This window comes from Onychomys torridus, chromosome 5, assembly GCF_903995425.1.
Source record: "Onychomys torridus chromosome 5, mOncTor1.1, whole genome shotgun sequence".
NCBI classification, from domain to species: Eukaryota; Metazoa; Chordata; class Mammalia; order Rodentia; family Cricetidae; genus Onychomys; species Onychomys torridus.
The window spans coordinates 93,299,455-93,321,750 of record NC_050447.1 but is presented as its reverse complement, the minus strand read 5'-3'; the positions used below and the strand labels follow the sequence as shown (position 1 = coordinate 93,321,750).

The 22,296-nt window shown below is 40.8% G+C and overlaps 1 protein-coding gene across 1 annotated transcript in view; it reads left to right on the top strand.

Moving 5' to 3' along the window:
- The window catches only part of Pou6f2 (POU class 6 homeobox 2), a 122,940-nt gene that overhangs the window by 70,786 nt on the left and 29,858 nt on the right, over positions 1–22,296 (top strand). Inside the window, exon 3 of the mRNA XM_036188889.1 lies at positions 6,996–7,136. Coding sequence (XP_036044782.1) covers positions 6,996–7,136 — 141 coding nt within the window. The remainder of the gene's footprint in view (positions 1–6,995; positions 7,137–22,296) is intronic.

Here is a 22,296-nt window from a genome sequence, read left to right as displayed (position 1 = left end):
GATTCTGTAACTATAGCATACACATTAGTGTTTAAAAGGGACAACTGTTGATTTACTTGTATTTCTGTAATGCAATGTATTTGGCTATTTTCTCTACACCAAGCAATTCTCCAATTCTGTGAACACAAACAATAATTCCTACTGTTTAATTCAATTCTGAGGTTAATTATCTGAAGTTAGTGCAGGCCTCACAAGTAAAAGGCATAACTTCACAAGTTCAACACACACACACAACGTGCAAGTATATTACATATGTCAACTGTCAGAATTGCATCCTCAGGCTGTCCTGGCTTCTATTTCCTTTGGCTACAACTCACAGATTCCCATTAGTCTCTCTCCCTGTACAACAATTTGTATCATAACTTGCAGAACACAGGGAAATACGTTTACTGGTTATAAAGGGTATTAGAAAGGATGAAAATGAACAACTAAATAAGTAGTTCAAACCTGAGGGTTGTGACCCTTTGGGGGGGGGGTCTCATCTCAGCTATCCTGCATATTAGATATTTACATTACAATTCATAACAGAAGTAAAATTAAAGTTATAAAATGGCAAGAAAATAATTTTCTGGTCAGCAGTCACCACAATATGAGGAATTATATTAAAGGATCACAGCAATCAAAAGGATAAGAACCACTGAACTAGATGAATGGATGATCCAGAGGCAAGATCCAGAGGGTCTTGAGTGCAAGAGTTTCTGTCTCTGGGTGGTTTGGGGCACAATATCCTCCCTTTCAGCCTGTGAATTCTCCAAAACCCATTGTATGCATGACTAAAGTTTTGAAATCAGTAAGTACCCTCTCACGCCCTCTTCAGTCCCTGGAGGGCAGGGGTGAGCTGAAATGTCTAGACCTCTGATCACATATTTCAGTGGCTCCTCTGGCAACCAGCCTCCCAACCTCCAGAGTCAGCTCATAAGCATAAGCTCAGGTGAGGTATAAATGGGAATTATAAGTAATATTCAGCTGTTCTTGCTACTTATAACCCTCAGAAATTCCCAGGATTGAAGAGCTCTATGATAATTACAGGGAATGAGAACCAACCGTGTATTTGTTATCATGTCACAAAATCTCCAATGACATCAATTGGAATTCCAAGTTTTCCTGAGCTGTTCCCATGCCTCTTCTTTAACAACTGTCGCATTCCAAGGGCTTGCTTAAGTCTCAGAATTCATTTTACCTCATGAGGCAAGGGTCAACCCATGCTGTAAAGTGATGACTGTCAGGTGTGAAAGACGACATCCCAGTTTCCTCATACTGAAGTAGGACATGTCTGAGGCCCCACTCACACCCCAGAACCCTGCAGGACCAGGCTTCTCTTCTCCATGACCTGTTGTTAGGGTATCAGCAGACACATTACATTACTTTCTGAAATTCCTGTTAGGCAGTATGACTGTGTACTAGAAATAAAAAGTTACTGTGCTTGTCAGTTTGTCATTAAAATAAAATTAACTCCAGAAGTATGTAGAAATTGATGTGATTTTAGGTTGATGAACCAAAGTGGTTTTTTAGGATATTAAAGTGCTTCAGATCACCTCAGCCCCAAAGGTCATTGAAGACCTCTGGTTGACAGATGTTGAATAGACAGCATTTAGCACAGAGCCGTCTCTGTAATACAGCAGGAAGTGAGAGACCTGAGGAGCAGCTCAGTATGAAAACACCCCAAACTGTTTTCCAGCTGTTCTAAGGGTCTCAAGCACAGCAATAATCACAGACCAAGGAGAAAGTCTTGAAAAATAAAACACATGTGACATAGCTCATTAAGAGGAATAGAGTCACCCATCCAATGCATGTCTACTGGAATGCCCTTCACCACCATAAGAGTTGAGGAACAGAAATACTGATTTGGTTAAAGAGTGCCAAAGACACTAGAGACATGCTTTTTCCCACATATAAGTAGAAGGAAAGCCAAGTCTTAATGTATGTAAATGAAGTAAAAACTGAAATATTTTCTGGCTGTTTAGAAACAGCCAGTGAGAGTCATTTGGACCTTAAATGAGGAGTCAGTTGTGATAAATACACTCCTCAGTGTCCTCATTTAAAATGAAATGGGACCACACACCCAGACTCTAAACTGAAACGTTAGTAGCAAAAAGAACTGTTCCTAAACCCAAGTGGCTCATAAGGGATAATCCCTAGATCATGGGCAATTATGCTCCAGGAAGGCTTTGAACTTATGAATCCAGAAAGCCCCCTTGGGATACAGGCAAAAACATTGGATACCATGTCACAGCTAAACTGCCTCATTGTGCTGTCTTACTTATATAAATGAATTTTACTATTTTAATTTATTCAGAACAGTTTCTTTAAAAATGTTATAACTGCTTAAATCCAACTTCAAGAAACCTGAGTCTTTTACCAAGATGCAGGATAGCAATCTCTGAGAAAGACAGAGAAAAGTGTTCGCTAACTTGTGGTGATATCTGTGATGTTGACATCTGTAGATGATGTACACAATGCCTCTGAAGGCCCCTCTTTAGAAGACTTTATTAATTTTTCTACATGATCTAATGTCCATGGACAGAAAAGAGATGCACAATACATATAGATCTGGAAATATGGATTTATTCTCCTCAGATCAGCACCCAATAACCACACAGATGTGTGAACACAGAAATAAATAAGTGTAGGTACAGACAAGGAGGATCAGGAGTTCAGGGTGATCCTTGGATACACAGAACATTTGGATCCATTCTGGGTTACATGAAACCTAAGAGAGAGAGAGAGAGAGAGAGAGATATCATCAAAAACAGTGAGTGTTATTTCTCTCTAATCGTTTTATTGCATGCCTTCACTATCTAATAAGCAACTGTAAGATAAACTACTTCACAATGTTTTGACATGAACCAGGAATTAAATTGCAAAGTGAACACTTCAAGGGAGTTTTTTAAATGTTATAAACTAAGTCTGAGGATAGTGCACTATAAAGAAAGTCATGTCTTGTCTCACTTCTCTGTCACCTCTCAACCCTGCCCCCAGAATCAGAGCTCTACTGTCTCTACAGAGGCACAGGTCCTGTCTGGCAGGAGGGATGTGAGACAAGTAGGTGGCAACTGTTCCAAATCCTGTTTTGGTTTTGTATTACCTTCTAGTGATACACATCTAAAAAGATCTTTTCATTTTACATGCCTCCTACTCTTACATTTTTAAAATTACAGAACTCACCTCATCTAGTTGCCATGCCAGTTAGCCAATAGCTTCCCTCCGCTGCCCTTTAAAAAGAACAGGGCCAGACACGGTGACACATGCTAGAACCACAGCACTGGGGAGGCTATCTCAAGGTGGAGGCCATCCTGGGTTACAGAAGAAGACTCTGCTTAAGAAAAAAGACAAAAAGCAAACAAGCAGAAAAACCTAAAGTACCATGTACACAAAAGTGGGACAATTGCCAGGACTTGTTAAGAGTGTCAGCTACAGTTGCATATCTAAAGCTCTTACCTGCATATTCTCATTTGGTTCTCATTATACTCTTAATGAGTTCTATCATTTTCCCACCTATTTTATCCAGGAAAACAAACAAACAAACAAACGCAACCAGAGTCGAATCTCTTACATCTACTGAGGCATCTGGTTTTGCAGCCTGACTCTCTCCTGCCTGGACAGGGGAAAGGTGAGGCCTGGTGTCCTACTTCAGTGGCACACAGCTATATTGACAGCTGTTTTGTTGATTTATTTTATAAAACCTTAGGAGGGGAAATGTCTTAGGAAATAGGTGTTTCAGTGAGTGGATTCAGCCATGAATCCCACAGCCACAGCTTGAGGTGCTCAGGATGTAATGTGAAAATTCTCACTCACTGCAAATCCTTGCTCTGAACCCTCCTGTACTTATAACAAGAACACACTGAAATCAGCATGGCCTGAACTGATCTGTTGAAAACACACCATGTAATACAGTCAGACTTTTTCCAGGCTGCCTTTTTCTGGTAGGTACACGGCAATGAAAGATATGAAGGCATAAGCTTGGCGGCCACTTCAAAGTGCCCAGATGGCCCTAGAACGTCACCATGCTCATTATATGCATTTATTGTGCATGAGCTCACAGCTGTCCAAATCTACCCTGAGTCTCAAATCTAGAAGAAAAGATGATAGGAACACTGCTAATGTGACATGACTGTAGACAACACAGAGTGACATGGCCTGGGGTGATGGTCGTTCCCCCCTCCCCTGCCACTTATCTTTATAGCAGTGCAGCCCTGCCCAGGAAGTCACAGACAGAAGAGCCAAAAAGTATTCGTGGAGCTGTATACACCATGAACACTACCCAAGTCACTCTTACACTGACTTGTACTACAGGGCCACATTGGTGTCAGTATTCTGGCTCTAGAGCATGGCCAGCCAGACTTCTCCCTAGAGCCAGACATCATTCACAAATGCAAAGTAAGAAGGTAGCTGGACAGGAATTAAGAAAGTCATCCATGGCTAGAGGTTTATAGCTCAATGGGATAGTATTTGTCTAGAAAATACAAGGCCCTGGGTTGGTTTGCAAAACAGAGTAATAACAAAAAAATCATCCAAGTCAGCATTTTCCCCTTTAAGATGGAAAGACAATGCATGCAAGCATACACACCCACATATGTTCACACACACACACACACACACACACACACACACACACACACACACCATTAAGGGCAGTGAAATCATAGGACCAGAATACAGAGGAAATAAACAATGTCAGTAAACAAAACATACCTTTGTGATGGTTGAGCAATCTTCTAAAACACCTGTTACCCATTTCTAACCCTTAAACACATAGACTCAGAAGTCTTCTTAAGAAATTGGTTTGCTTTATATTCAAAATGAGTTCTTTGTGAAGCATCAGATATCACAGCAAATACACAGGACTACTGGTGAACAATACACTGGTGTCCTAGACATAGGGAGTTCACGGCAAATACACAGGACTACTGGTGAACAGTACACTGGAGTCTTAGATATAGGGAGTTCTCAGTCTCAATTATTGTGGTACACCCAAAGTCAGTCATCATTTCCTAATGATATCTTGGTTGACCTAGAAAATATCAAAGAAGTGCTTTACAATTATGGAAATTATGTGCTCTTTGTTAAATAGGGATAACTGCTTGTCTTCTGAAGACAGTATTTTCTGTGTACAAACTTAAAATTTTCATTCACAATTGTAGACGACTGACAAAATTTTCAAAATTAAGACCAAACTTCACATGAATTAATCATTCTTTGGGGGTTAAGAAGTTTATTTTATGACTCCAGAAATTTTATTATGATTTCAGCTTCATGCATAAAAACAATGCAAGCAGAACCTTCTCAAAGAAGCTCAGAATGGAAGGCCAGTATGCACTGTCTGTACCGGTGCTACAGGTGCTGCTTGCCAAGACCACAGTATGGACCATCCATTGTGGGCACTCAAACTACAACAAGGAGCATTTTCTCTTAACACACCGGTTCCTCAGCCACAGTCACTCTATAGACATACTCAAAATACCAAGATCAAGGCTACCCTGAATGTTAAATCCCATGGTGGTAATCTTGGATGGGACAGGGTTTCTCACTAGGCCAAAAAAAAAAAATATTTTTTTTCTCCTTAAAAAAAGTTATATTTTCTCCCCTTAAGAGAGAGATAAAAACAAAAGACATAAAGTAATGAGTTTAAAGTGGATTTTTCTTTCTAATATGATGTGTTGGGTCAATGAGACTTTGTTATAAGTAAATAATAAGGATAAAGGTATACATTAGCAAAAAGTTATCAAATTCCCCTTTTTTTCTTTTCATGTTTCCCTGATTATTATTTCCTTCCTCAACAGATGATGTAAAGCTCTGGGCACATTTCCAAAATAATTAAGACACATAATATCTTTTGAGAGGAAAAGAAAGAAAAAGAAGAAAAGAGAAAATCAGAGAGAGAGCAGAGAAGAATAAAGAATTTTTAAAAACTAAAAAGAAAGTTTTAAAATAACAATAATAAGAGAGGGGCTCTAGAAGAGCCAAGACTTGAACTAAATATGGTTTGAATTCTTTCCCACCAGGTCTTAGCCTTGGCAGGTCTCTGCTAAAATGCAGGAGTTTTATGGATGTGGAAACTGGTGCTGGAAAATGCATTATTATACACAATTGTTGTACTTGAGAGAAACTATATGGAGGAAAAAAAATAACACCCTAGAATAAATACAAATGAAATTCATGTATCAAAACCAATACTGTGAAAATAGTTTAAATGTTTCTTGAATTTATATCTAGTCATTAACCTAAATGCAGATTTTAGTTCATGCCACCCTTCTGCCTCATGGTCAGAAGGCCTGAAAACCTGTGGTGTGGAAAATTGGCAGGATAAAGAATATTGAATTGGTCTCCATGGAAAAACAGAACTTGGCAGCCATAACCTCCTCCCTGTCTGGTCTCTCTCCCACTTCTGTTTATTCTTTCCTGCTAAACCTTTGTCCCAGGAAAGAGGCCACACATCAGGTAAAGCAGGAAGCAAATGTCAGCCTGACCACTCACCAGTGACTTTGAATCTCTCCTCAACATAAGCCCCAAGTGTCCCAGCTCTCTGAGATGTCAGAAGCTGGGCTTTCGCTGATTTTGGTTGCTTCTCAGGTGAGAAACGTGCCTCACCCAAACGACCCCTGAAGAAGCTGTGATTCCTACATGGAAACAATAAATCCATACACAAATCCTGTGGCCATCAGTCTTCTCCACACACCCTGCTTCACTCTCATGATGATTTTAAGGAAGGCTGACATTTCCTTGGAAGTTTATTCTGTGATCTCCCCCAGATTCAGGCTAAATCTCTCCTAGACTGTCCCTCAGCTGAGACTCCTCTGGATCCCCAGCATTGGTGGACCAAGTCCAGACCCCTGTCTTGTCCCTGGCCTCCTGTAGTCAGTCAAGGAATCGGCTTACTGGGGACTCTGCAATGGGTTCGGGGTTCTTTGCATGAGCAAGCTGGAGGGAGTGTTGTGTCGCTGTATGGTCACTCTGCCTCATGGTGGTTTTCACCCTGATCTTTTCTTTCTTTTCAGCTGGTTAATAATCCTCTAGCAAGTCAGGCCGCCGCTGCTGCAGCAGCCATGGGCTCCATAGCAAGTTCACAGGCCTTTGGCAATGCCCTCTCCAGCCTTCAGGGGGTCACAGGTCAACTAGTTACTAATGCACAAGGACAGGTGAGTGGGAGATGGGAGCAAGAGCGAATTTTTATGGCAGATTGAACTCAGAGAGGAAATGAATTTCTTTTGCATGACAGTGATATGTAGCTGCATCTATTTGAGGCAAATAAATAATGTTTACTAGCAATGCCAAGAACAGGAAAGGGTCGGGAAGTGTTTCTATATTTTAGAAGCAAGATTTTTCTTTCTTCCCCCTAAAATGTCAAGGTTTGATTTTGTTTTTGTTTTGTGAGATGACTAGTGTTATGACCTGAGTTAAAGAATTTTTTTTCTTTCTCTCTATTGGAACATTCTTGGAAATAAACAATCAAAAATTGAATTTTGGAAAGAAAACCTTGCTTTGCTTTTTTTTTTTAAATCTTTCACTTTCAAAAAAATCTGATGTAATGGGGAAACTAATATCTTTTGCTGGTTACTCTGATATGTCTAAACTAACCTAAGTAAATCCAAGATCTGTATGTGTGGGGAGCAAAGTCCTTTTCAAGCAACAAAAGGAAAGAGGGCATTAGATGCCAGCCGCCCTTCAGTCCCTGGCACTCTCACTGATTTTCAGGGACTCAGGAGGTCTCTTGCATGCCTGTTGATTATCTCTAATCTGTCAGGTACACTAAGCCCTCCCCATATCACAGGAGAGTACACATTCTCCAACTAGGTTCGTGTGTCCATGTCATGTTCACCGAGGTGACAGATGACAGAGCCTCAGTGATCAGTAACCCTAAAAGCTGGAGAAAACAACAGAGCAGAGTTGAAGCTGATGATGTCAGGGTGCCCTCCAATGGAAAGCCAGAGTCCAGCCTCACTGGTTAGTGACTTCAGTTTTCTAGTGTGTCCATCCATGATTACAGAGAGAGCATTATTTCTTTACTTAGCAGTGTGTTTACACAACTCCCTGCTAGAGCTGCTCTGCAACACCAGGAATCTCAATGTCTTCAACTCTTGGGTTTTTATTTTACATAAAGCATAAGCAAAGATGCATTACAAGCTAAACCATCTCTATCTACAGCCCAGGAAAAGAAAAAGCTGACCTTGTTATATTTCCTGGGCGGGTGTAGGATTGTCCCATCAGAGACCCGAGGGCTGAACGATGGAGCTTGTCAAAGAGAGGCCCCATGTAATGAATCATCTTCTCACAGGTGCACACCACACATATTAAAGGAGGGTTGTATGAACACTGTGCCCTCTACAGTAACCTTTCAATGTCTGCTTTAACCCTTGTTCCAATTCCTTTTCATCAAAGGATCATTTTATGCAGCCAGCTCTAAATTGAGGCTCTCAAAAGCATATTAAGATTTCTGAAGGGCTGTGGGTATCTGGGTAGAGGAAAAGTAGGGCTTAATATCTATAACTCATTCTGACTTCAGGCCCATGCTGGAAGCAGCTTCCTAAAGCTATGCCCAGAAATAAAGCAAGCTCAAAATGTAAATATTAAGAGTTGAAGATCAAAACTGAATCTACCCAGATAGGCATTTCCCTCAGATTTTTCTGTTCCACCATCCAAGGGAAATATACTGTTATGCCCCTGCACAAAGAAATGTTTTAGTGTAAAGGACTAGTATGTCTTACTTTTCAAATGCTTTGGTGGCTGATTAACCAGTGGTAACTTCTTACGGGCCAGAGTGCCCATCTGTCACTCTAATATCTGGAATCTTTCTCCCAGCCCACAAGAATCCCAAGTTGAATACTCACAGGGCGGTGTAGACACTGAATCAGAATTGATCTTAGTGTCATTTTTATTTATTATTATTATTATTATTATTATTATTATTATTATTATTATTTTACAAGTTGTATAAGGATGGTTTATTTGTATTTATAGTAAACGTATTTCCAAAAGTGAACATCTACTATCATAATAAGGGGTCAAAGTTATCTGAGATGTGTTTCTTTGTCTTGTGTTAATGTGATACAAAAGAGATGAATATATGGAACCAGATTAATACAATTTGCCTTGCTTAACATACCCTGCCACCTAGAATTGCCACACTCAGTTTATTTTTCATTGCTTAAAGTCTCCGTAGAGGTTTCTCAGACAGATATGAAGAAAAAACTCTTTGAATATTTAGAAACTCTTTTATTTAGAATTTTTTTATATTTGGAAGTTTGTCAAAGAATAATACCATTAATATGTAAACCTAGGTTTAAGAAGCAGGATTTATTGATAGTTACATGAACAAATTGGAAGATTCGTTCCACACAGAACCATCAGGCAAGGGTATTGTCATCCAAATGTCTATCCTTGTCCTCACTCCCTGAGATTCGTTCTACATTCTATAAACAAAAGACAGGTTTTTAAGAGACCTAAATGAGCCTTCAGGCCTGCCCAGGGATAGGTTTAAGTACCAATTCTCTCTGGTTTTCTGAGTTTCAGACAGAGGCTTAGCTTACCCAAGCCTACCTTAAACCTTCAAGGAGTCATCTGCTGCAGGCCACACTCATGGCTGCTCAATCAGCCTCTGTTCTGTGCCCAAATCTCCTTCAGACTCTCGGTTTTCTGGTCACAACAGCCAGAAATCTCATTATCTGGCTCTTGCTATTTGACTTGCCTGCCTTGGAATCTGTGTTTTCCAGAAATTAGATCCCAGTAAAGGCATAGATGGGCTATCTGGATGTGTTGAAGAATGAGCTGTTCTGCTGTATTACTTTCCCCAGCCTCTAGTCATAACAAACACAGAGAAAAATCTCCTCCGTTTTCATACTTTTCTCACTTTACCCTCTCATAATCACTCATTGAAAGGGCAGACACAGTCACTAGAGTTAACAATTTAACAGACACTACAAGACAAGAAGGCAGTCAGTGTCCCCTGGTAACTAGTAGTCAGCGTGGACATGGACTACAGCGCTGCTGAGAACATTGGAGGTCTCTTTGCTTCCTGAATCAGAGACTCATGCAAGAAGAAAAAGAATAAGCGGTAAGGTGAAGGATTGCATTCCAAAGACAGTCTGAACAAGTTGCCTGAGTCCTTTGAGCCTCAGGTTTTCTAACCACACAATGAAATATCTGAGCAAACCCTGGACTAGGAAGATGGCTCATCAGTAAAGTGCTGGCCCATGCAAGCTCCAGGACCTGAGTTTGCCCTCTAGGATCTACATTCAGCCTGGACATGACAGCACAGCTTTGTAATCCTGCCACTGGAGAAGTGGAGACCTGAGAGTCCCTGGCTTGCTTGCTAGCCAACCTAGCCTAATCAGTGTCCCCTGCCTCCCAGTGAGATAACTATCTCAAAAAGCAAGTAGACAGCTCCTGAAGAATGACATCTAAGGGTGGCCTCTGGCTTCTACACAGATACACAGACACCAACACACAGACACAGACACACAGACACAGACACATACAACCTATATCCATAGGTTATGAAGATTAAATGAGCTTGTGTCTCAAAAAATACCTCCTAAGAATTTAAGGATAATTATGCTTGTAACACATAAAGAGAGTTAAAATTAAAAAATTTGTATTTCTAAAAAAAAAAAAAAAAAGATTTTAAGGACACAACTAAGATTCAATAAACAATGCCACAACCATCATCATCATCACCATCATCATCATCATCATCATCCTGGTTCATGGTGTTGTTTGGATATGCAGCCAGAGGCAGTAGTATGGTGTGGTGTGCAGGGAGACAGAAAGGGATCTGCAGCCAGGCTACCATTCTGATCTCTTTATTCTCTGACTGCCATGATTTCTTTTCTGAAAAATGGGGAGAATAGTGACATCATTTCACTGAATTAAAGTGCTTAGAATGGGGTCAATCACACAGTCATATCTCAGAGCCACCAGTCAGTAAATGCTAATCAAGATGAACGTGAATCAAAGTGAACATTTTTCTTTGGTGCACAGATGAAGGTTTGGAGACTGTACGAATCTCAGCAGTGCGTTGTTCAGTCATCTTAGGGCATCTCAACCTTTCTCAGAACAGTGCGCCAGAGGGTGGAGAGTGAGTGTGCCTACGTGTGCTCCTAATAGTGTTTTGAGGAATTGGCAAGTAGATTTACTGTCAATCTGTTCAGCTACGAAACTGCTTCCCTTGTGTCCCTGGCAATATCTCCTTATTGGCATTACTACAGAAAAGTAAAAGCAAATGAAATTTTATTTTATCCTGGGGTTAAGGAAAGCATTTTACATTTTAACTGAAGCTCATGACTGTTTCCTGATGAAATCAAGTCCTCCACTGCTGTGGGAGGAAGCTTCCATAGGTGGTAGCAGGTGAACTCGGACACCCACCTTTGTACTTTAAAGAGCCAAACATAGAAAACACAAAAGCAGCTCAACAAAGTTACTTTTTTAAAAAACAGGGTTACCCCTGCCCTAGTCTCGCAAGTGCTGAGATGACAGGTATATGTCACCACACCTGAGGATCTTTTCCCCAACAGTTTTTAAAAAGAACAGAAAAAGGTAAAGACACATGCCCATACGCAAGCTTTTATACATCTGAAGGATAGAGATAGAGCTGGCTCGATAAAACAGGAGTTACTGTGATGACATTGAGCTGAAGGCTGCCTCCTAATGACCGTGAGTGGAAGGCTGTAGTTTGAGGCATGGAGGGTAACCATCAGCTTCGTTTCAAGCCCAATGGTAGGTGGAGGAGACAATAGTACCTCTGACAGCGCACTTTAGATCCAGGCAGTTCAGGAAGTTCCCCAACAGTTCAGCTCTCCAAAGAGGGGCAACTGAAGAGATGCACTCCATGCAAGGTCCTCTGAATTATAGTTGTGAACCAAATAACATCTCTAGGGCAACAGCAAATAGGAATCTCAAGTTTTTATTGAAACACAAACATTCCTATTTATTAATAGAGTGGCCTCGTAAAGATTATATAACTTTTCTGGGGCTCTTTTCCAACAGTAAATGAGAAATGACGCATTTAATAAGTTACAGTTATTTCTTTTGAGATCAAAACCCAGCAACTGACCCTATAGAGGTTGCTGAAGTGAACGTTAGCACATAATTTAAATGGAACGACAAGACTCTAAAACGAACTCACTGTAAGGGGACCTGAGATGAAGCTATAATAAACAGTAATCTCAGTGACAAGATGGAGAGATAATAATTTGATAATTATCTGCTGCTTCTCTCCGGGGTCTTATTAGGTCCATTTAAAGCCATAACTGCACGTATCTGTGAAAACAGTTTTCCAATCCTGCAGGAAAGGGAGAAATAGTGTGTGGCTCTGATTGTGAATAAAGCTCCAGGGCCCACAAGACCCAAGCAAGTCAGCAATGGAGCACCCGGGGAGCTCCACGTAGTAAAGTGAAGCACGCCAAGTGTATACAGAAAGAATTTTTCCAAAGCATCACACATATATCTCCATTTTCCCACCAGCCTCAGTTCTCTTGCTTATTTTCAAAAGAAAACAGACAGTCCAAACAAACAAACAAACAAACAAAAAAAATACTTTCCCCTCCTAGGGTGGTAACAGATAGAAAACTGACTTTTCTCTACAAAATTTATGTTTTTGACACAAAATATTATTTTTAAAGAACAAAATGCATAAAACGCTACTTTTTAAAAAAATACAAAAACAATAGAATCTATTTAGAGATTTTATATAAATAAGGATCAAACATGTTTTGTTGAAAATTCAAAGTTGGTGTCTACATGTTTTCTCATAAACAGAACAGGATTGACAAAACGGTCACTCTCCCATTTGCACACGTCATGAGGGAAGGTTTAAGGTATACTAATGAAACCCCATTGAATGAACTGTATTTCAACTATCATTTTTTAGTAAAACATTTTTTTTATTTCTCTGTGTCTGAAGACCAGGAAATGTATTTTCACGGGATTAGTAGCATTCCAAGAGTTCCACTCTTGCTTCTCTTCGGTGATAAAGATAAAATAACAATCAGTCACCCCAATCCTTCTTCTAGTGTAGCAAATCTGCCCTCAGAGCCCAGTTAAGAGCTTTATTGCCTCATTTCAGCACTGTTTCCCTAAGTGCTCGCCTTACAGTCCCTCAAAATGCTCTGCAAATGAGAACTCTGGCATCAGAGCAGTGGTGCCCCAGACAGGTGCTGACCACCCAGCTCTCCTGGTACTGAGCGACAGTGACCTATAAGGTTCACAGATGTGACTGGGGTCAGGCCATCAGGTTGTGGACTTGAACTTTCTTAGCCTTTGATTCCCCGACCAACACTTAATAAAATGTACATGCTTTAGAAAAACACTGCTGCTAGCAATTCTCACTTCTTCCCATCCATGTTTTTAAAATGTTTTTTGAAAGCAGAAATCCTTCAGGCGAGGAGACGCGGCTCTGCCACCAGAGCTTTGTTGTGACTTCTGGTCTGTTGTGATGCCTACTTATCCCATTTGGCTCAAACTGTCTCAAGAATTCCCAAGGACCCATAACATGCAAATCATTGGCAAATCAATGTTGGCCTGTCCCCAAGCTAACCTTCTCTGGACTTTAGAACCTGGAAAGGTAGGTGGGAGGTGGTACCAGAGGGCCAGCCGATGGAGCCCTGGTAGTGTCTGAGTCCTTGCCCTCCAAACTCGGATGAAAGTCATGTTGTTTAACCCTGGTGGGCAGTGACTCTGTGGGTGTTGAGTTCAGAGGGAGGGGTGGCCACAGGTGACTTTGTTGCAGACTCTGTAAGACTCAGAGTTGTGTCAAGTTTGGTTCCAGCGCTGCCCATCCAAGGCTACTTACTGCTCCTGCGCCAGCCACCTCCCCTTCTTCCAGCCTCTCCTCCTCTCCATGTCTGATATGGAACACTTATCAGTCCCAGAGGCCCATCAACTTAAAGAACTTTAAAAGGCCCCTCTGGAGACTTTCTTTTTAGCCTCCATCTCTAGCAGAACTCACCTCACGTAACAAGGGAGGTAAGCAGGAATACACAGTAAAAACTACCCTTGCAGAATTCACCCTGAAAAGTCAGCAAAAGGGACCATGTCTCTGCTACATAAAGCAGAATGTTACACTGTCTACTTCTTTTTTATTCCCGGCCACTGCAGCCTTCTGCTTTTTGTTGTTTTAAATTCTTCATCCCCGAAGCCTTTTTCTTCATGCAGTCAGGGAAATGGTCTCTCCTGTAGACTCTTCGATGAAGACTTGTACAGTCTTTTGAGGCCAGTTAGTTCCTGGAGCTTCCCAATTAGAATCTATAATTCTCAACAGCTAATAAGTGAGAGGATGCTATTCACAGCTCCAAGGAGCTGGTCAGGGCCACCCTGCTTAACATTAAACATAAATAAACAAAAAGGAGTTGTTCCCTGTTCAGCACACTTCCGTTTCAGTTAATGCACCCTTGTGGGAAAGTGCTGCCTGTCTCTAAGGAATAATCATGTACTTCATTTGAGTGTGCAGAGATCTTTAAGCATCTTGGCGGACTGCTGGGTTTTAGCTCCTTTAGGCCAAGTAACATCTGAAAAACAAACAAACAAACAAAAGACAAGTAGTGTCTGCCTTATACTGATCTGAGCTCAACCTGGGATGTCATTGAAGACTTTCATGGTCCCACCGGTACAGATGGGCAAACTCTCTAGAAGTTTGGAGGAATGCAACTCCCCAGAGCAGCACCTTGGATAAGTGGCAGAGCTGAGATCTGAACCCAGTGCCCATGGATATGAACCCACCCTGAGCTTCTCTGGCTGGAAGACCTGATTGCTTTCCCAAATGCTCCATGAAAAAAACAAGTTAGAAGCACAGAACCTAATTATCCTTATCTGAAAAAAGTGGGGGAGGGAATGTATTTCTTCCCCTATAGTCTCACAGAGTTCTCCTGAAGGTGCAGCTATACACACACCTGAAACCTAAAGATGTATGTATGCCTTGCCAAATAAAAACAAGGTATTCTAGTTCCTATGCTTACCAGTTTATCTTTGCTCATCCAAAGAACTGGAGAGGTACTTTCAGGGAAGTCTCTAAAGCAATGAGACAGCCTTGGAAAGTATAACTCAGATCTACACTACATCTTGCCAGAGGAAATAAGCCTCAAAATGTCAGGATATAGGAGACCAAAATTCTCCTGACTCCCAGCAAGGCCTTTTAACCATGGGCAAAGAGTAGCAGGTATGCACCACACATAGATACCCAGCACCACAGACGTTTTCCACATGAGCCTCTGGGAGCTCAGTAGGAAGCCCTACCCCTGTCAGTCCTGCAACAGAGCCAAATAGTGCTGGAACTGATTAAGCTTAAAGCATGTTGAGATGCCTCATGTTTCTAGATCTTTCCCCCTAGAGACCTACTCCTCCAATGAGGTCTTTCAAAGGACAAAAGAAATATCTACCACAGTATTTTTGTGTGTAAGAAACCATTGATTTAAATTGCACCTAAAGTCGGACCATGCATTTTTGAGGGAGAGGGGTTAGTGTCAAAATACAATATTAGACAAATATATCACTTGTCAGGGATTCACAGATTTTCAAAATATCTTTTCAAGCTATAACTGAAGTGTAGTGTTGGAATGGAGGAACTGTGCTATTTAGTTGATGAACAGCCCTGACCTAGCCTGGTATTCTGACAACTATATACCAGACCATTAGCTATCTTTTTAATATTCAGGTTTTAGAAGAAGTAAGGGGTGAAACAGGAGCTGTTTATTCATAGTCTTTCCAATTAGGAAATTAAAACTAAGCTTGATCTGAATTAGAGTGGAAGCAAAGAAAGAAAAGGAACACTGAACTCTGAGTTAGTGTTCCCAGAATATCACCAGCCTCATCTGCAAGCCATCATTGTCATTAAGACATTACAAGTCATGGTAGAACATTAAACTCAACAGGTGAGATACAGCCACCCAGGAAATAAATATTCTACATGCCAGAAATGCACCCTACATTTTTGCTGGTCCATGAGTTGGTTAGTGCTCATAAAGATGTCAGATGTCATCAACTTATATGACCAGTCAGAGAAATATGAATAGGTCAGAGGCAGAGAGGAATGGAGAAGTCACAGCTCAGAGCAAGAAACGGGGCCATGTTCAAGTTCAAACCCATGGAGAAGCCAGCCATTATGTAACCTCATTAAATGCAATGCATTAGCTCCAAATTTCCACTTGTTTTATCATCTAGCTTTTTCCACCTCAAATAAATAACAATGAAAAGTAACCTCTGATAAGATGTTGTAAGCTGGAATGGTCAGAATACTGCTATACAGTCTGAGCATATAAGTACAATTTATCAGTAAATGGCATTAAGCACTCAATGCACAGAGACACAAGAAGAAAACACGGCACACTCCCTGGATCAGACTCCTGACAGTAGGTAGTGACAATAACCCAGAGCTCCACTGAAATAACACAGCTGGTCAATGAGTGCCTGTCTCCTCACATGGAAGGGCATCCAATGTTAAAAAACCAAGGCTCTCAAATCAGAGAGGCAGGGACCTAAGCTCTCACTCCATTCCAGCATACCCCCAGGAGGCCAGGCAAGGCATCTCATCTCCCTCAGCCAGGTTTCTCTTCTCTGAAATGATAAAATATCTTCCTTAAAGGGCATTAGGTGGATCACAATTTGTAGCAATACTAAAATTAGTAAGTGGCTACCATTTACAGAGCGCTAAGTGCTTAGCCCTCAGCATGTCACAACCACTCACTCTGTCTTCCCACCACTGCATGAAGCAGTATATGAGGACTGTACAGATGGAGAGTTTCAAAGGTCACCCCATGAGAAATGGCAGGAACCAAGCTCAGTTTTGTCTGATGGAAGAAAATTATCTCCATCACATGTTCTGACAACAATTCGAAGCTTCTTGCTTTCTTCCTAATTCATTCCAAAAGCCAAGAACAGCACCTGGTACACAGTGAATATGATATATGGCCCAGATAGCATTTCAGGTATGCTAATAAGCTCTTCAGTAAGCATTTTACAAAGATTCAGTATTTCATTTAATGCTCATTGTGCTCTTTACTATTACCCTTGTTCACAGCTGATGGGTAGACTGCAGGCTTAGGAAAGTCATCCAGCTTTCCAGAGCCACACAGTGAATGAAAGAGCCAAATCTGGCTGCCTCAAAGCCCAGATTTCCTTTGAGCAGAGCTGCTATCAGCATAAGCTTTCTTACATGACTAATACTGTGCCTGTTATATGGGAGACATCCCACAACACAGTGTATGTATACTTAATCCCCTTCAGTCAGCTGATCCAAGGTAAGGCCCATTGAATATATTAAAGTTTTATGTGAAGATGTATTAAACACCATCCACTATGCCTCTGTCAAAAAAAAATGACCCTTTTGAGTTGTTTACCTTTCTTCAGCTTCTTGAAAAAATTGACAGCTAGTGTAAAGTGTAAACACAAGAAAGTTGTTAAACACTTGGGCCTCACATGGAGAGTCATATGAGTCTCAAGCATGGCCTGCCCCACACTTTTCTTTTGACCATATCTCTCATGAAACCATGTTCCCTCCAACATGCAGGAAAGGCCAGTGTGGCACTATGGAGTCTCCTACCCATACGATTAGCAAGTGGAAAATCCTATTCTCTCAAGATTAACAATAGCCCCAGGCTAGGTTATGTATAGCCTGCCCTTCTCATATCATATGGCTTCTGGACACAACAGCATTGGCCTTTCTTCCTGACAGGATGTCCTAAATTTAACCAAAAGGCAGGTCCAGAGGAAGTTCTCAACCATCAGTTCATTTAAGCACTCCTGTTTTTCTCCAATGCCCTAGAATAAAAAAATAAAAATCCCCCTTTCTTCATTGTATCTTCCAGTCAATTTTTAGCCAGCCTTCCTCCACAACCAGAAGCCAGAAGAACTGATAACGTGCACTACATAAAGTCTGCTTTCAATGTTCAAGGAACTTGAGAAACTGCAACTTAGAAACAGAAGATTTTGAACCATGAGAATCTTTTCAGTATCATGTGGCTACAAAATAACCACTTAGGCTTTTTGATATAAAGGATGGCATCTTTGAGAAAAGGGATATTCATATTTAAAACATGATGCAAAAATTACTAAATGAACACAAAGGCGACACACTGCATTACCCAGGACTCAGAAAGCTCATTTTGATTTTGAGACCACAAGATCACGTGACACTGTCTACGATGAAATAGTTTTGTGAATTTAACACCTGTTCCCACAACGAAGAATGTAAATGAGTCATGAAGGACTAGAGTAATTGTGTGTGGTTTTTGAGAGACATTTAAAACAGAAATAAGAAAACTCTGAAAAGCCACCATTGGAGTTGACATTTGTCAAAAACTCTCTGATCGCTGGGGATCTGGCTGGAGATTGGCCACCTATGACAATGAGTTCGCGGTTTTATGAGAAAAACTCATCAGCATAATTCTAATGAGTCTCAGTCTTTGTTGTGAGAAATGAGAAATTTTGTGGTCTCACCCTAAAGAACATTAAGAAAACATTACTAACAGGAAATTGAAAAAGTAATAAGTGTTAGAACGAGGAGAACAACTTTTTTTCTGATTGAGCAGTTAGATAAGCATAGCATACAAGTTTCAAAATACATTTAATTTTGCCACAACAATAGACATTTTCTTCACAAAGGAACACATGAATCATCCTGGGCTTGTGGACCAGGGTGATGATAGACAGGTGCATCGCTAACAGCACTTCCGGTGCCTTCACACACACCCCCATCCCTCCTTTTCCTTGGAGGTGTGTTTGGTTGTTTATCCTCATTTCAAATCAGCTTCACAGCCTAATGCACTCACTGGGTATAAACACAAAACCAGGAGGTGCTAAATATGCATTGCGCTTTCCTGAGCGATTGCCAAGCATTCTCATCACCTGTTCCCATGGAACAAGGACCTGTTTCAATAAAGGGCATGGAATATTGAATTAGGAATATTGGAGATCATTGTCACTGGTCCCCAGTTTGTTTTTATTTGTTTGTTTAGTTGGTTGTGTTGGGGGGCGGTGGTGGGAGTTATTTTTTTTTTGTCTTTGTTGGTTTTCTATAGTTATTTGTTTCTCCTTTTTTGGATGAAATATAAAATGGATAGTTCTTAGATGGGAGGCTTTGTTGGAGGATGGTTCCTGGCTATGAGTCAAGGTGTTCTTCCAAGCAATAAATAGCTTCTATCTGATTTCGTCAATCTGGCAGCAACTAGTAGAAACAGAAATGCTTTCCCTAATTCTAATTTTTTTGTTGTCGGTGGTGATCTTTTTGGCTGGTATTAAAACCTGTCTTGGGGAAAGCCTTGTAAAGGCTGTTTCTGCAAAGTGAGGGCTTCACCACAGTTGTGAGGCTCTTTGGGAAACCAGGAACTATGTTTGCAATTCTACAGTATGACCAGTACTGAAGAAAATGAAAACAACCCATAGTTTAATTTATAAACCACCTAAGAACAGAATCAAGGAAGAAAAAGTATTTCTGGTTCTCATTAAGAATTTGCCATCATCTGGTTCTCAGACAGTTGTTCTACTGTCTAGTGGACACATGTAAAGAAAATGTTAACACCACCAAAGAGAATCAGACACCAAAGCATTAGCTCAGTTTTATACCTATTTCCTTATTCCCCAACATAACTAATACTCAAATAAATAATCAAGGAAAAATAATGTAAGGAGGTAGAAAATAACCCCAGGCTACACAGCTTAAGGGAATTCATTTGTTTTCAGGAGGTTTCACTTTTGTCCTTGTAACAAATAACTATGGATTAAAATATACTTTAAAAATCCCAATAAAAAAAAGAAATGGGGGTCCCTTTTATGTGGAGCCTGCCATCTTGATCTATCTGCTTCGTGAAGACCTCACCTCCAAATACCACCACATTGAATAAGTTTCATTGTGACCTATCAGGGAGCTGTGCAGATGCTCTACAGAGAAGACCCACTGAACTCTGATGGCAGAAGAGGTGATGTCTTGCAAAACCATCTCCCTCCTCTCCTGCCTTCATTGTCCCTCTTTCTACATGAGAAAAACTGTGTGAGTAAACTCAACACTATGGGGGAAAGCATGACCCCTCAAAAATCCAAACTTTACCAGAATGGTTTTCAGTGCAGGACTGGTATACATTTGATATAGTTCTAAAGCTTGCACTGATGGCAGGCATTTACATTTTGCTCAGAAAGGCTGCATATACATGTGTATATATGCATATATTCATGAGTGTACATATGTGCTGTATATGCATGTATACATATATGTATGTATATGTGTGTATGAATATATACATTCTTTCAAAATAAAAATGTTGAAAGTGATTTTGCAACCTAGTGAAAATACACAGAAGCAGCCACACAAGAACAGAAGCAAAAATAAATTCTGAATGAGCATTTGCTGAACTCTCAGCTGCTAGGTAAAGCCATGTTGAGTACTTTGCACACTTTGTTTCATTTGGGGCTTGTAATGATATTATAAAGCAATTTTCCCCTTTTACAGAGGAGCAGACTGAGACTCAGAGGCAAAGCCATTCCTAGTTCTCCCAGTCAGGGAAGATTTGCTTCTACCATATCCATCTTAAATTCACTAAGAGAATTACCCTTTAATGGATCTAAGATGATTTTGGAGGAGGAGGTTGTCTTTACTGCTTTGCTGTGTCTATAGCATCCACTTCCAAGCACACTGTTCTTAGCATAATGTTGAGGAAAGTTCTAGCTTACAAATCCCCATGCCCCCGGTGCTGTGCTTGTCTGTGTGTTTCTGTGCTCCTAAAGTTGAAGCCAAACTTTTTAATGTTCAAAGGGGTTTTAATTCTGGCAGTTAAAGACATCGAGTGGGAGGGTATTCCCAAGTGGACCTCTAACATCCACAGTAGACGCATTAGAAGGAAGACACTCAAATATTCTTTCTCACTCTTCTTTCTTACTAAAATGTGTCTTTGAAGTTGGTTGGCCTGGGATCCCGGGCCTTGCCACTACCACCTCTGGCCACACTTACCAAAACAGCCATTGGGAATCAGTCACAGGACTTTACAAACACAGGCCCTTCTAGCGCTCCAAGAGGCCAGTGCCATAGCCTAGACAAAGGGTCCTATTCACTGTTCATGGCGTCTTCCTCTGTCTGCTCCCTCCATGCCTTTACCATTGTCTGATTCAGATTCTCTGTGATTTCCCCTCTCAATGCTCTTGTTCACCATCTTAGACATGGCCAACTGCAAGGAAACACTAGATTATAGCTTGAAAAATAAACTTTGGTGTAAAATTGTGCTGTTTTCTTTTCCCTTTAGAATAAATGTCCTAATCAGAGATGCCAAAATAACTCCAAGAAGGTTAGCTTTAAACCTAGAACAACAATGACCTTAGAATGAATCCACCATACCGAAAAGGAAAACACATTGCTTGAGCTAGGAAAAGCTCACTGTAGTCATACCAGAAAGAATGGGCAAAGTGGTTGACTGCTTCCATTAGTGTGAGCTCCTCACAACATCTCAGTTCCTTGTTCAAAAGTGGACACAACAATGCTACTATTCACAAAAGCTACTTGGCCAAACACTGCTGGGCTGTCACAAATATATAGAAAGGGGGTGTCTCTGCTGATGCAGAGACAGACCTGAGGAAGTCACTGAGTACAGCATTGACAGGCTCCCTTTTTTTAAAGTGTGGCAACAAAATTACTTGTCAGTGTGACACCTGCTGTCACATTCCTTTGGCAGAGTTTAACTGCATATCAGAGCCTGTAACAACATGCGGCCCATCAGATGACTTGTCTGGGTGCCTGGGCCTCTGTGACACCAGCTTAAGACTGCAGCCAATGGCATCTGTGTTTTAGCAGTGAATGCATTCATTCATACACTTCCCTAATTCAGACCTAATTCATCCCTGTGAATACCTGTTAGACTGAGGTACAGGAGGGTGTTGAAACAATAGCCTGAGAAGCTACATGGCCTTTAACTGCAAGATTTACCATCATCACAAAATAATCTTCATGATGGTATGGTTTGCTACTGAATTAATGATAGTACCAACTGGATGTAAGCCACTCAAATTATAATGGAAATAGAAGTCTTTTACATATGTGAGCCAATGGACACTATTCATTTGAATGGTTTTGTTTAGTTGTTCTTGTATATAAACATCATTCCTCAGTTGTGGCCAATGCCCTTAGCCCATCCAAGCAAAGAGTCAGGCAGACTTGAACAGCAACAACCAAGTAAGTTCCCTGTTAGAAAAACAAGAACTCTTCCAAGTCACAAATTATCATTATAATACCAGTATGGGCCTCAGCCTGGTTAAAGCATTCATCAGAGATGAATCATTACAGGTGGAGAGCCAGGGCAATGACACAGAAGATCATTGCAAACGATGCCTGAG